Genomic DNA, 16,329 nt, shown 5'->3' on the forward strand with positions numbered 1-16,329 from the left:
TTTTGTAAAATTTAAAATAATGAAAGCTGTGAAGTACATGTCAGTCATCAAAACAGGCTTTGAATTATATTCTGGGTAAATGTGTGGATTTCTGAAGGCCCAATATGCTGTCTGTAGGTACTGAGCCATAGGTGAGATAAATTGACATTTTCTCTCACACCTTCTCCTTTGCTTGGTGAGGGAAGTGAACTTTAGCTTTCTTCTCCATGCCATAGTGCAAGAATTTTGTTCAGCTGCCCCTTGAGAAGGTGCTCTGCTCATTCCTCCCACTCCTTTACTCTTCAGTTCATCTATTTGAGAAATGAGACAATGCAGTTTCCTTGGATGTTGGTAGCATTGTGGATGGAGAAGATCAGTGCTTCTATTGGGGCTCCATTGTCTGGGCAATGTTGGCAGACTCTCATAAGGGAGGCTCTTCTCTTAAGTAGATGCTTTTTATAAGCATCTATTTATAAGTAAGTTTATTATTTGAGTCTTCATAAGAAATTCTGAAGAACATGAGCCTGACAGGTTATGCAAACCAACATTAAAAAATGTAAATTAAAAAAATGGAGGGGGGGGAAGGGAAGAAACTGAGGGAAAAGCCTTTCTCAAAAGTTGTTTATAGTATACCTCTATGATACTGAGATGTAAATAATTGTATCTTTTTTTTCCCCTGCTGTTCATTAAACACTTCTGTCCAAAGCAGAATTCACTTTGAATGCTTTCTACAAAAAAGAAAAAGGAAGGCACAATCACCCCAGAATTTCTTTGCTGGCAATTCTCTGAGCTTTACCATTCCCAGTCTTTTTCTAGCTGAACTCTTCTGGTCTGGAGGAACCTGAAGCATGGAACTGTGTGTGTGAGTGCTGGGTTGTCAAACACCCTTGAATTCAATGAGTGGATTGAGTGTGTGGTAGAATTTGAAAGTAAACCCACCAAGTTCATTACTCGATGTACCTCATTTTAGCTCTTAAAAATTCAGCGGGCACTGTGTCTGAATATGTTGCTAGAAGCTGTTATGTTGATAGTTTCTCAGGGGAGTGTGGTTAAATGGTGACTGGTTTTGTGTTTGTTTCTAGTTGCTGTGGATACAGCCCTTAAACACATGGTAGTGTTCATCTAGAAAACTTTCTAGATTGTACTGTGTTCTTTATTTGCTTCTGTGGATATTGCTGAGAAATTACAATCTTGTCCCAAATGAATTACATAGCATCACCTACATTCACCTTTAAAGGCAGTAGAATAAAATGTGTGCCATATGTATTCATTTCCTGAAAATACCAGCTTGCAATTTTTTTGCTGCTTTTTAAACTTTGCTTTTGTAGTTATTTTCTTTCACACTCTTTTGTCTATCCTACTTTGTAAATAGTTTGTCCTATTTTTCTTTTTTTCCCATTATCTGATCTGCTGTTCCCCTTCATATCACTGTCACATTTTCCCCACTGTGCCATTTTCCTCCTACATTTTTGTCACCTCTTCACCTTCATCTCTCTTGTTTCCTGTACTTTGTATTTGCTCCTATATAAAATGCTTCTTCACTTTGGGGAAGTTCTCTCCTGTCATGTCTGACCACCAGTAATCATTTGCTATTTTATCCTTTTGCTACTGTAATATTGATAAAAGTTGGTCTTCCTCTCCTGATGTTTCTATTTCTAGATCTCTTTTATTTCTCAGCATTTTTCTAAAGTTTATCTTTATTGTAACCCAAATAAAACCCTGGTGGGAAAAGGGAAGCAACTGCAGCATCTGTGCACCAGTGTGAGTATCAGGGCATCAACTTGACTTTCACTTCCCATTGAGAACGTGGAGGGAGGCTGGCAGAGAACCAGACTGTGAATAGGTAGGGAAGATATTGTGCCTAGGTGGTATTGGCTACTCTGATGTCACTGCAGACTGTTATGGGGAGGTGGTGGAAGGTTGCAAAAAGGTGAGGATCACCTTGTGTTGGCATTAAGTACAACTCCTTGGAGCACTCCTTGCTGTGCCCATTCAGGATGGGCAGTGTATCAACCTCAGTCCCTTTGTCTTGAAAGAATGGGTTTTGGAGCTGCAGAGCATTTTTGCTGAGCATGTTAAGGACATCATATTGCCTTCTTCTTTAATTCTCTTAAGTATCTTATATCAGGGAAGGGCTTCACCAGGTTGCTCCAGACTGTAACAAGCCTACAGACATACATGAAAATCTTCATTTCACTACCTCTCTGTCTACCCTGTTGGCCACTTCAAGCTTATGCTCTCTTTTCCCTCCTATATTCTTGTTCTTCTCTTCCAGTTGCCATTAATTTTCACTGAGGGCAGAATCTCCTAGATTCATACCATATGGTATCTCATATGTATATCTCATCTTTATCATATATGAGATTCTGCTGCTTGCAATGACCAGACTTTTATAACAAAGGGACTTCCTCTAATTGTTTGTTCATTAGATGTCTTTCTCCTGGGACACAGGAGAGATGTTCTGTGGGTAGGCACACTGAGTGTCTGCATTATTATGGGGAGCCTCATATCCTGAACAATTTGCAAGTTTCAGATTTTGTCAACTAAGGACTGTGTGTCTAAATTGGTAATTTACCTTCTGGTTATATCTAAGGAATAAACTCCCGACCTTGGAAAAAAAATAGATTAATGGAGCAAAGGTTTTCCTGGCTCAAGAATTCTTCCTCAGGAATGTTATCCTCATTCAGGAGGGTAGAAAAGAAATCCCCCAGTGAATATACTCCTAGACAGTCCAATTCTGCTTTTTCAAAGTGAAGAGCTAGACCCAGCTTATTTTTTAGCTTTTCTACTGGTACTGAGGTGGCACTTCAATGAAGTTTTCTTGAATCACTTCACAAGTCTGAGTACCAGCAAGAAGTCCTTCCAACAGATATTTTGAACCATGAAGACCTTCTGCAACTTTATACATTGCCAAGTCCACAAAACCCCTTGTTGTCACAGCCAGGACCTCAGATGGAAGCAGCTTTTCCATTTTGTTCCACAAATGTGTGTATCAGTGTCAGGAAGGAAACTACCAGACTGCTTTACCTGAATAAATGAGTGAGACTTTCAGCCAAGTGTCACACCAAGTCTTTTCTCTAATTTGGTTTCCATTCCAATCAGTCTGTGTTACTAAGGCTTCTTTGGGATTTTGTGACATATTTGAATAGAATCTGCCTTTAGCAACACTTGCATAAACTCCAAAGGCAGTGATATTTAGGGTACCGATAGGATAAAAAAGCTTTTATGCCTAGACTCCAGGGAAATGTATGTGTGCACAGGATTTGACATCATATTTTTAAAGAATTCTGTTAAGCAGTGAGTGATTTAGAGATTCATTTCAGCCCATGAATGATGCTTGTATGCTGCAGCAGTAATCACTGTGGCTAAATTTAGACTCAGTATTCCATCACTCTTCCCTTCCTCTGCATGCCAATGTACACATGTGGACACCTTTTGAAATAACAGACAGTTTCCATTTTTGTAGAGAGAAAAATATCTTTTCCTTCAAACCTGTGTGTCTTAAACTCATCCTTTGGTTTTTTATGCTCTTCTGGCATTTTTCAAGCCTTGGTTATTCTCTGTAGTTGTTTAAAACTATTTTATTTGTGTTGAAAATAAACTTGTATTTATATCAAGAGTGTATGGGGTGTAAAAACTGCATATGCTGCTGATGTTGGCATGCCTGAACTCTGGTTTTTAATAGTTTCATTTCAGCAATGTATTTGCAGCAACTGATAACCCACTGCTATCTAGACATTCTGGATTATTTTGCTGCATGATTTCTTTAATGGATTCTAGGTGTGAAATTAAAAATGTTGAATTTCCTGTTGAATTTCCCTGTAATGAACAATTCATGACTATTTCCTCTACAGACTACCACAGAAACTTCAGATTTCTGTCTTGTTTATGGAAGTTGGCAATTCCACAGGCTGACAGAACTAGAGCCAGCAGATACTAGTACAACTAGAATAAGCTGAGTGTGTCTCATTAACAGCCAGCTGTCACAATCACAAGATTGAGTTTCTCTATCTCCTACTCATTGGTAGCACCCTGCTCATATATTGAACAATCCTTTTTTCTCTTGGACTGGAATGATGAAATTCTCTTTCATTTTGACATAGCTTTTGAGCTACAGCCTTTGAAATTGGTTTAAGATTTGTAATCAGCTTCCCTAGAGAAGCTGATTGGACAACTTCATAAAACAAAACACTGTTTTATTTCAAAGCAAATGAATTGTTTGGAAAATAGAATATTTTATTCTCCTATGTGATTGGTCTATATTTCTTTCCTCTGGCTATTTAACTAGAGGCAATTTCTTACAAAAAGCTTATGAGATACCAAATTGCCCCAGACATTTCCAGAGTATTTAATCCACAGAACTTGTTGAATCAAATTCTGTTTACAGAAGGCAGGGGTTTTTCAGGTGTACCTGTCCCTTCGTTTCTAATGAACATGGTGCAAATAAGGCATCTGTTTTGGGGGCAGTCAGTTACTGGATGCCAGGTCTGCTTCTGTTGTCCTTCCAGTCTGCACTTAGAGAGACTCGATGGCCAATTTCTTCTTCTAGAGTGCCATTCTTCCAGATGGCTAATTTCTTCTTCCATTTTCCATGGTATGTAGTGAAAAAGAAGCCTGTGCTTCAGATATTACATGGTCCTCCTTAATATGTGGGTTTTCTGGTTTGAACTCTGATACTTGCACATAACAACTGTGAGCTGGTTCCACCCTTGTTCCTTAACGTGCTGCTGTGGTGGCTTAAGCCCAGCCAGCAACAAAGCACCACACAGCCACTCACACCTCCTTCTGCCACCCTGGTGGAGGGGTGAGGAGAATCAAAACTAGGTTCAGATAAGAACAGTGTAATAATTGAAACAAAGTAAAATACAGTAGTAGTAATAATAATAAAAATAATAATAATTTTTTTAAATCCACAAATATGTGATGCACAATACAATTGCTCACCACTGGCTGACAGAGGCCAAACCCCATTCCCTAACCTGGATCAGCCCTCCTTTTGGTTAACTCACACAGTTGTATATCCTGGGCATGGTATTCTATGGTGTGAAATGTCCTTTTGTCCTGTTCAGTTCACCTGTCCCAGCTATGCAACCTTCCAGCCTTTTTTTGTGTACCTCCTCACTGGCAGAGCATGAGCCACACAAAAATTAGTCCTTGACTTAAGATAAATACAGCTTAGCAACCCCCCAAATATCAGTGTGTTACCAACATTGTACTGATTCCAAAACACAGCACTACCAGCTGCTGAGAAGAAATGAACTCTATCCCAACTGAAATCAGGACAGATACCTTAAGAGGTGCTGCAGGTGCAAAGTGTGGACACCTTTAATACTGGCTTTGAGATGTTAATAAATGGAAGCTAATCCTATTTGCAGCTAAGACAGAACTTGAACCTTCACATCCCAGAATGGGATGCTGATCTGTTTTTTTTTCCCTATGTCATTACAGACTAGTCTTTTATTTACTAAGGGATGTATATTTACATTATGTAGTATTTGTATGATGATGTAGTATTTTTGAGGATTTAGGTTTGAGTTTCCTTTGTGCCAAGAGTTTATCTCAGCTTGTTAAATCAAAACAATTTTAGAACTCTGATTTCTCACTTTGATTCCAGTCTCTTCTTATTCCTTATTACTCTTTGAAAAGGGTTTTGCATAGGAGATGAGTGAAGAATTATCTAATCATTATGCTTCAATACCAGTTCAGTGTCACAAGTCCAGATCCAAAGAGCCATGGGGTAAGGATTAAAGCTGACTCTGTTTTGTGCAAAATGTCTAATACAGAGCTAAAGTTATTTCCGCAAGTACAGACTCCATGCTCATGCTGGTGGGACCTGCCTTCAGCAGCTGGAACACTGGACACTCCCAGTGTCATGCCAGTGCATGAAATCCCTTCCATTGTCTCTCAGGCAGCTTCAGAAGCCAGATTAAGGTGTTCCTTCTAGATTTCAAAGGAAATAGCTGATCAGGCTTCAGAAAAGACCACATGTGGATTTCTGAACTTGTGTGACATATGAGCTCCTCAGGGACAATGCAGGCATCAAAGTTCAGGATGCAGAAACTAAGAGCTGGAGACAGAGCCTTTTGGCTGAATAGACTTGTCTGTAGGATAAATTTCCAGGAAATTAGAATATCATTAGAAATTGCTGGGGTGCTTTACTTGGTCAAATTTTTTTTTTCTGTTGTTAAAAACAACACTTACAACATTAATAATAGTTTCTACCCCCTTTTAAAAGAGGGAAGTTATTAAAGTAAGAGGAAAACAAAACACCAAAAAAATTCTCCCCAAACAACCAAAAAACAGAAGAGTTTTATTGTCACAAAAAGAGACAGGCTAGACTTTGAGTAAGTGTGCTGGAAATTTCACAATTTTTCTTTCTTATGCAATGTTTAGGGCAGCAGATATCATGTCATCCAAGGCTATGCTTTTTTTTGTTTGTTTATTTATATCATCAGTATATGGACTTTGGAGTCAATACATTGTTGAAAAATTGATGCCAGAAAAGCAAGTCAGTGTTTCTTATTTTCAGTAAATTTTGTTATGAAGCTTTATATGAAAAAAAAATAAGATGGTATTTATGTCTTTATCAAGTAAAGACTTCTATACAGAGTGGAATATTTTACAAATGTAACTTTAAAAGGTGAAATGCAAAGCAATTTCCTTTTTCTTTTTTCTCACTGTGGTTATTATGTTAAGAAAAGGTGAACGTGACCTATCAGGAGGTTCTTCCTGTTTGTGCAAGGAGATGGCAAGTTGGCATTAACCATCTACAGGAGATAACATTATCAAAATATCTTAACCACGTGCATCACTTTCAAAAGGATTTTTAAAAGGCCTTTAATTTCTTTTGAAATTAATGTAATTAAAATATGTGCATATCTGAAGGCTACATAACTGGATATTTGTTAATTGTCCATAATTCAACACTAATTTGTGAAGCTTTGGATAAGAAGTGTTTTTACAAAATATGCCATGGCAGGTGTGTATATGGGAAACAGGTTGACCTGTTTTTCAAAACAGAGAAGAAAGAGATTATCTGAAAAGAAGTGGCATAGCCAGGTTTTAGCAGGCTGTACAATCAGAGACATTTGCTAGTTCTAGATATTTCTTCCTTATTCTGCAGGAAAGGAGGATACTTCTTTCCTGTAAACAGAATTGTCCCAGGCACCATTAAAAGAAAAAAACAACAACCCAAATTTTAAAAAAGAAAAACAAAATCAAGGATGTGACTTCAGAAGGCACAGCTTCTGTATGTAAAGGCTTGGCAGCTCTCCAGGAGTAAATCATCAATATGGCATTTCCTTAAAACCTTCTCTGTAATGAAGAGCTGCTGTTTTCCCCATTTCTTTAGTTCACTCCATTTGTAAATCTCATTCTTGGGTCATCTAAACTTGTGATGAGTTTGTTGTCGTCCTGTAACAGAAGTTCCAACATCACCAGTGTTCTCCTAATCCATTTCCAATAGTGATTTATTAGAGACCAGTAAAATTACTTCCTTGGTATGTTTGTCTCCTATCAGGCAGTAACAAAGAACTTAAAATCAACTGATTCACCCAGTCTGTGCTGCTAAACAAAAGGAGACTTCTGACTTTTTCTAAAAAATTACAGCATTGGATTAAAGGGGGAAGAAAGTCTTACAGACCTTTCTTAGGTTTGTCTTGTCACCCTTCTAGTCAAATAATTAATGAAGCAGTGCTTTTGTCAAATCTTTCTCCTGATGACATGTCAAAGACTAAGCTGGGAACAGAGATAAGGGCCCAGGCACCAAATTGTGCACAGCATTTTTATGAATCATGGTCTAGAATTTTTCAGTGCTCCACATTCTCTAGCGGAACACCTGCACTGGCTGCTCCCCAACACCAAAGATCAGGACCAAGAAAAATATTGCCTAAGATAATCTCAGTGCAAGATATCCTAAGTCTATCAGTTGTAGAATCTAGCTCTGGATGTAAAAGGCTTAAGGCATCCTCCTGACCTAGTCCTGGGTCATGTTAAGTCTCAGCCCCCAAACCATGTAGAGTTGAACTTAATTCTTTTTATAACAAACTGCCAACAGGAATCACAGAAGAACTGCCTGCATTTCCCTAAATGGATTAGACTGGCACACTGAAAGTGTTATCACTGAAAGTGCTGCTCAGGAAAGGAGCTTCCATAGTTGACCCTGGAGCATCCCCACTACTTAGTGTTTTGGACCACTCCAGAGAGCTTTGTTATCTGAGACAAAGCTTCTGTGGAGAGTGGGAAGATTGGTGTGAGCTCCCCTGTGCTGTTGGGTGTTGGTGCTGAGGGTCAAGTGTGGTGTGAAATGCTTAAATACGGTTTGCTGATTTCCCAGGAGGGAGTCTCAGATGGTTTAGAAGCATCACTTACATAAATTAATCAGACTGGATATCTTCATGTGAAATCTTCTTGACTTCTCACAAGTAAGTCTGGTGGCACAGTGTAAAACCAGTGTGCTACAGAAATGATAATGAAATTATGAAGGGGAGGTACGCAAAATAATTTCTGTAAGGCAAGAATGAATATTGGTTTGGAAATCTCCTTCTGTGCATTTTTGAACTGGAATTTGTGATACTTACTTGATGTTAAGACATTATGTAAAGACATTATTTGGTGCTTGGTATGGCTCAATTTAAAACAGATCTTCATGTTTCTGCTGTGACAGTTAAGGTTGTCTGAAGGTCTTTGCACATCCATACTGTGAATCCATAGCCTTGATCTCAGTCTCCTGTGGATTTAAGACATTTGCTGCACTTCCCAGTTTTCCCTTACCTTTATGAGACTGACCACATTACCAGTCCCATAGTTCCTGCTGCAGTTCCTTGAATCCCTGTTCTTTTGAGCCTGACCTTGTGGATGTGTGTCATCTAATTAGAAGCAAGACTGTGAAGGGAAACAATTTTCTTTCAGTTAAGATAAATGATTCTAATGCACCCAGTTTTGGTGAAGTTTAAAAGACTACACAGATGAGTTGTGCATCACAATGTCGGGGTTAATCCTAACCATCAGTCTTCACATACCATTAATGTTGGATATTTCCCTCTCATTAATATAGCTAAGAGCTGATACATTATGTTTACCACGGTTTCCAAAGGTAATTGAAATACTTGATTTTGATCTAATTGGTCTAGTCTGTTTTCTCTGGGAATAGGTCTTCACATGAAACTCTTTTGAATGCTTCAGTCAACATCTGTAATTTATTAAGGTATCTGCTGTAAACCTTCAAACCTAAATAGTTGTAAGAAAATATTTGTAAGGAAATGGCAGTTCTTATTGAAAAGAATGAATTCTGTGTATGTTAATGCAAACTGTATTGTAAGCTTAAGGTAAGGAAGTAGACAAGTCTGTAGCATTAGGTGAGAGAGCTCAGGACAGAGAGGATGCAAAACCAAACTGGAATAGGCAGCTCAGTATTGAAGCTCAGGGCACTGCTGGAAAGGTACATTTATTTTGGTCTTCAGGTACACTGAGATAAAGGCAAATTAAGGTATATTGTAGATTTTGTATTTGATATACATTATTGTGTATGACTTATGGTGCCTCAAAGGGATGTGTCATAGTCCTGTTACTATTTTTACCAATTCAGTGTGAATGATTTGTGGCAGTATTACTTTCTTCTCAAGTCATCTCTAAATAGTAAAAACAGGTAAAGCAGCATTAGTGCAGTGCTCTCACTGAACTGTAGAGCTTAGTAGACTCTGAGAAATTCAAAGTTCAAAGTTCAAACTCAAAGTAATTCTTAGTTATGGGAAATTATATGTGGGGAAGTACAGGAGGCGATTCCCCAAGACCACAAGGGAGTGCAGTGGTGTCAGTAGAAGATCTGATCCCTCTTTCTCCTTAGGCTGATGCACCAAACCAGTTCTCCTTTTTACTACACTGTGCTGTTTGACTAACATGAGACTTACACAGAATTCTTTGCTCAAAACCTCATGAATGTTAAGCAAATATTTTATACAGTATGGGAAATGTACTTTTAAAATTCAAATTCACTAACAGTGGGATCTATGTCTTGAAAATGGGTGATGGCTTCTGGCTATTTCACATCTTCACAAGGAAAAATGTACTCTAGTATAGAAGGGACTAGAATATTTCTCAAGCTGATGTTTCAAGTCTCATGACTCTTCAAATGTTTTTTTTAAGTGTGCCATTGTACTGCCCCCTGTGGTGTCTGGGCTGGTTGAGTCTCCTCTGGACAGAACGGAAGGAAACAAAGGAAAGGGCAGGAATGCTAAATATTTTTTTTTTTTGTGAGCGCATTTAGCTGTTGCTGATCTGATTGAGCAGAGGGTATTTAATGCTCTAAGGATACATAAAGGCAGGAAGAGCACTCTGAGGGAAGAAAAGAAAAAGCTGTCGTAAGAGGAAGGCCTTCTGAGAAACAACGTTATAGAACTAAAATAGAGCAACTAAAGGAAGGAAGGCCATGTCCTATATATACAGAAAGGGAGGGAGATCTTCTCCATAGTAACAGGGAGAGCAGGGGAGGAGGGAAAGGACAACACAGACTGACAGACTGCAAAAAATGTTTCAACTATAGAAAAGAGAGATTGGGGTATGCTGTTACCTGCTTATGGGATCTATGGGCTTTGTGTGATACAAAATCCCTTCCAAAATGTCGATTTTAGCTAATGAAATGAGGATTAATTATTTCTGGACAATTATAAAGCTTGTATTTTAGTATTTCTTCTTTATGTTCCAAATATCTTGCTATTACAAGAGTTGAAGTTTGGTTGTTAAGAGGAAGTTTCAGTTCTGTGATTTGCACCATACCTATGTTACTGCTGTGTGTTTGCATTATTACTACGTAGTTACAAGATGTTTTGGCACTGGAACATGGCCAGATTTTGCAACAATATTTTATACACAGAAGTTAGGTAAATGTGGTGGGTCTGCAAGTCACACTGGTGTCACAGAAGTAGTCACTTGCATGGAAGTCCCAGGTGTCCTGAAGGTTGGGTTTATTCTGTTTCCTGATGTAATTTTACTGATGCACTGAGAAGCCCCTTTTGTTTTTTTCCCTTACTTATTTCTTGTACTCTTTTTCCCTCGTTAACTTCAGCAGCAATTTTGTAAAGTACTTGCAGGACCTGCTGTTGCCCCTCTTTGCAGGACAACCCCTGTTAGTAAGACAGCTGTCTTTCAGCCTCAGAAACCTAGCACTGTACTAAACAGATCTATCCAAATGGATCTGAAACATCCTTTCTTCCTTCTTTTTCTTACTTTGCAATGATTACTTCAATTAACAAGTAAAGACGTAACCAGTCCAGTTTTTGCTTCACAGGAGACTACAGCAGTTTTTGTACTTTAAAATAAAGTACTTTACTTAAACATCTGCTTTGATATAATGTGGTACAGATGATTTTTTGTTTGAAACATTTGTAGTTCTTTTTGCAAAGACTGACAGTGGTGTCTGCTTTCAGGGTGGGATGATTAACTGGAATAGACTGTTTCCTCCTCTACGTCATAGACATAACGCAAATTATCAAGATCACCCATCTGAACAAGGCATACCTCCACCTACTGAGGTTTCTGAAGAGCAGGTAAACACTTTCTATTTTAAAATGGCATTTTAAATGGTTAGGAATTAATCTCTACTAATTTTTTATCATTTGTTTACACGGTTTCTCTATGCAGCAAAAATGAGCATATAAGGTAATGGCTGCAATACAGAGACAGCATATTGTCATTAATATCCAAACCAGAATTACAGAGCTACTTGGGAGTTTCTACTTTTATGTGTTACTGCTTGTATTTTGTATTTAAAGATGTTGATGGTTTCAGTAGTGGAAACTATTCAAATCTCATATAAGAAATATTTCAAAGAAAGAAGATTGATAAATGAATTTCATTATTTGTCATGTAGAAATCATCTTTGCAATCCCCAGCTTAAGTTTCCAATTCAGTAATTTTGGGGGTTTTTTAAATAAAAATGTTATGCAAAACACACTTGGGCTAAAACTTGGATGTTTCCCTCCATAATGTGGTTAACTAATTCCTTATACTGATGCCACATACAAGATTGTGTCCTTTCTATCAAGTATAGATTTACACTTCTAGACTTTTTTCTGATAGTTTTATTCTCAAAAGAGATGATTATTTACTTAGAAATTGAAGAATTTAAGATTAGTGTTATTCCTGCATTCAGAATTTATTGCTTGCAATCAAGTTCTCCAGGTTGTAGCCTATCTGCAGTTAGCTGTATTGGCCATTTTATAGTTTAAGGTCTCCGCTGCCCTCAAACAAGATTCGGTTTCTTTCCCTTTTTCCTTTTTTATAAGGAGGTAAGTCAACACTTGGTAGCAGCAATGTGATTTTTAGTTTAAGCTGAACTTCTCCCAAACAGAAATCTTTTCTATGATCTGATTTCTAGCTTTGATTGGATGTTAGATTGTGTTCAAAATGTTCAAAACTTTTTACTGCACTTTTGACTGCAAACTTTCAGGGCTACATCTAGAAAGGGGGAAAAAACCAACAACAACAACAAAAAGATAAACTCCAAAAAAACCAACAAAACCCCAACTAACAACAACAACAAAAAAGAAAATAATAATAGAAACCCACATGAAAAAGCACGTTCTGAGACAAAGCCCAGAAACTTTGTTTTGGCTGTCCTGAAGGCCTACTCAGTGCCAGTATGGGACGGACCAAAAGATTTCTCTGCTGGGTTGGCTTACTCCTTTAAATACTGGCAAATTCTGCTTATGGGGACTTCTTTTTTTGTGCCAAAACTAATGAAATAGTTGCCAGTCTGGATTCTTCCCAAGGCCCAGATTTATGAAAGCAATATGCACTTATGTTTTCTGATGCATTGAGGATGTAGGGCTCACTTGATTGCTGTCATTTCCAAGGCTCTTCTGCAAAGAAGAAGTCATTAAAGCACCTTTGGTTTTTCAAGACTCTACTAATAATGCCAAAAGTTGTCTTAAAATGGCAGAAATGCAAGGGTTTCATCTGTTCATCACATTAAAGTTTGTGAGCATTTGCAATGCTTGTGGACAAAAATCTCTGCATTTCTTGTGGGGTTTTAGCACCTTTAGTTACTGTTGCCAGTTATACACTGTTTCCTGGAGCTGGATTAATTTCCTGTGGTTAAAATATACTAAGATGAAAAGAGGATTTTGTTATTACTATTCCCCGTGGTGCTTGATGAGTATTTCTGCAAATGGGAACGTTGCAATTCCATCCACCATTTCTTAAAGTTAGAATTCATGGCAACTGCAATTAAAGCTTTACTTCTGAAGTGCGTTTCTGTGGTTAGCTTTTCTTCCACTGCCTGCCCTTTTTCTTATAAAAAACCCACAATCTTAGATGAAAAATAAGAGTTACAGATTACAAAGTTGAGTTTGGACTTAAATTGTTGCTGCAGAAGTGCTAAAAGTAACAATTCGTTTCTCTCCCTATGAGAAGGTGAAGAAACGTGGCAGTGGATTGTAAGGTTGATGTTCTGACATCCAAGGTAGCTGTTCTCAAATGTGTTGTGGGGGTTTATTTATATTAAGAAAAGGAGGACCTGTGCCTCTGGGCAAACTTGGCACTTGTATATTTCTCAGGAAGTCACCAAAGCAGAGATGACTAAAAATACTGAAAGTTCTGGAGGTGTCTTAGAGGAAAGAAAAGCTGCTTTTGGTGGCAACTTTCTTTTAAAAATACTTTCAATGCTAGTGCTGCACATTGGTCTTGCACCCTGGGAAAATTCCTCTCGAGATGTGTACAGCCTCCTCTGCGTTCCTGCTTCACTCTGCTGCTGCAGGCTCACTGCAGGCAGAGGAGGAGGAGTGCCAGTGGCTCTCTGACAGCTTCTGTAGCCCAGGACTTCCAGGTGCAGAGTTGTGGTGTCTGGCCATGAGACCCTTTGAAGCAGGAATAAGAATCTTTATGCTGCCAGCAGCCACAGTTACTTTGACATGCCATTCCCTGCCCTCCCACACCTTTTTTCCACTTCTGGAAGATTAATTATAAACGTGAATTAGTTATATTGTGACTTTCAGTCATACCAAAGTGAGACTTACAGATTTTAAATGTAATTTAAGTTGGTATTTAACCATAAATTAAATTTGCATTGCCTTTTAATGTCTGTTAACACAGAGCACAAAGTTAGGTGTCAAGTATGTGATATTATAAAGAGGACTGGTCAAGTGGTTATTGATTTAACAAATCACTATCTTAATGTGCCCTTTTCCATGTTTTTCTTCTGTCAGATGTCATTGATTTTTGCTTTGCAGAAGTTTTTGACAAAAAAAAATTGCTTTTTTGAGTATATGTAGAAGCCCTCCAAGAATTTTCCTAAACCAGTTTGAGTATTGTACTTCCTCTACTTTAGGTTTATTAAAAAACTAACTTTAAGGTTTATTTTAAAAACCCCAACACCTGGAATTAATAGTTTTGAGGGGTTTTTTTAATGCTCTCTGGAGAAGTAGATCTTTTCAAGGAAAAGAGCTGAAGATGCATTCTGGATAGGTTTTCTCATCTGCTCTACAATTCTGTGTTTTGGTCAGTGTTGTTTCTTGAGATCCTGTTCTAGCTGAGAGCAGTAAGCCCCCAGGTCAGACTGTAGTTGTCATGTGTGGTACCAGACTCTAGATTTTACTCTTCTTTCGAAATTGGACCAGCCAGGAAAATGCAGGTGTGGCATTTTCTGCAATCAGCTTTGAATTAAGTGGTAGAAAGCAAGGTTTTGAAGCATGCTGTCCCTGACAGGTATTTGATCAGTGGAAAAGTGATTTCTGACATAATTGACTAATGTGCACACAGTGTGGACAAAACTCTGGTTTTAAAGTGGTGTTACTTCATTTCTTTTCCAGGTTGCACGACTTATGGAAATGGGGTTTTCCAGAGGAGATGCTCTAGAAGCTCTGAGGGCTTCAAATAATGACTTAAATGTAGCCACTAATTTTCTACTGCAGCACTGATGGTTTTGTGTGTGAAGGAGCTTCACCCGATGGGTTTGTACCTGCCTGGGAGAGGATCAAAGCCACCTGCTGGGCAGACTCACCAAGGTCAGCCTGCAAGAGGGAGAGAGACAGCTCCACGTGACAGGTGACTCAGAGCCATGTTAAGAAATGATGTGAACTCTTCCCAAGCCTTTGGATCACTTGGTGGTTTCTAGTCTGGTTATCCTTTTCAAATTAACTTTAGTTTCTACTCGTTACTGGATATCACCTAAATTTATTTTTAAATAAATAGGTGGTTTTTTTCTTGTAAATCTTTGTTAGACATTATCAGACTTAATGACTAGGAAAAAAAAGCTCCAACAACTACAACAACTAGATTTACCTGTCAAGAAGAATCATATTTTCTTCATTTACAAGTCTAATTTCTCTAGCTTAAATGTTATTTTACAGTACTTGATTTTTTATTACAGTAATAAGAGGTTTGAAGATCACTTAATTTTCAACTCAATAAAGGGTTATGGGACTATTATGTCATTCTTTGCAAAGTCTTGTTAATGCCTGTAATATTTTATTTCTCAAATTTCTTTTTGAATAAAAGTTGTCATTCAGCACATCATAGACAGATAAGGTGAGAGAAGATTCGTGTGTGTATGGTGAGCTATGGCAAGTGACCACTGTAAATTGGAATTTTTACAAGCAGAGTGAATTGCTGTTCAAATACGGGTCATGAAGACACTCACTGGAAGCAATAAAGGTGAATTGAATGATGCAATAAGATCAGAACTGGAATGATGTGAATGACTTCCATGGCTAACTCAGAGATGACTTCTAGAACAGTGGATGTATGTGGTGTCCTATGTGCTGCTTTCAGTTTTTTCAGCAGGCTACATACTGTCTTAAAAGGAAATTATAAAAAGCTAACTTTTCTACATATAAGTCTAGTTTTCTAGTGTCAGAGATGAGGATGGCCCTGCATTTGCTGAATCCTCACTGTCTGGTCAACTTTGTGTTGACCACTGGAACATTAACATTAGGGGTGATCCAGGCTGGCACAGGAGGCAGCAAGACAGAAGTGCCAAGTTTGTGCCATGCTGGGTTTGAAGCTTGGATTGATTCCTGAATCAGCTTTGTGAGCTTGACTCTCAGAAGTGCTCAGTATTAGCACCTTAACCTTAGGAGTTGCTGGAGGTGGGGGGCAGAGAGGGGAACATCTCTATAAAAGCAATCTGAAGGAATGCAGGATTCCAGAGTGCAACTCCATGAACCAATCTACACGTGTATCTTAGACATTTCATGTATGTTTCTGTCTGTACTTGTGTGTGTGTGTGCAGCATGTGCATGTGTGTCTGTTTGTATACACACAGGCATATTTATTACAAGTATACATTTAGAATAAGGCATTGGGCATAAGAAGTGTAACAGAGGCAATAACAGGTGCCATAGGGGATGTTTTGGA

At 38.2% G+C, this 16,329-nt stretch overlaps 1 protein-coding gene across 1 annotated transcript in view; it reads left to right on the forward strand.

Annotated features, from left to right (window-relative positions):
- UBAC2 (UBA domain containing 2) overlaps positions 1-15,653 on the forward strand; it is an 87,901-nt gene extending 72,248 nt beyond the window's left edge. The window contains exons 8-9 of the mRNA XM_058824760.1: positions 11,403-11,522; positions 14,784-15,653. Of these exons, the coding sequence (XP_058680743.1) occupies positions 11,403-11,522; positions 14,784-14,891 (228 nt within the window). The 3' untranslated portion in view covers positions 14,892-15,653. The remainder of the gene's footprint in view (positions 1-11,402; positions 11,523-14,783) is intronic.
- The last annotated feature ends 676 nt before the right edge of the window (positions 15,654-16,329 follow it).

Source organism: Ammospiza caudacuta, chromosome 2, assembly GCF_027887145.1.
Source record: "Ammospiza caudacuta isolate bAmmCau1 chromosome 2, bAmmCau1.pri, whole genome shotgun sequence".
Lineage (NCBI taxonomy): Eukaryota > Metazoa > Chordata > Aves > Passeriformes > Passerellidae > Ammospiza > Ammospiza caudacuta.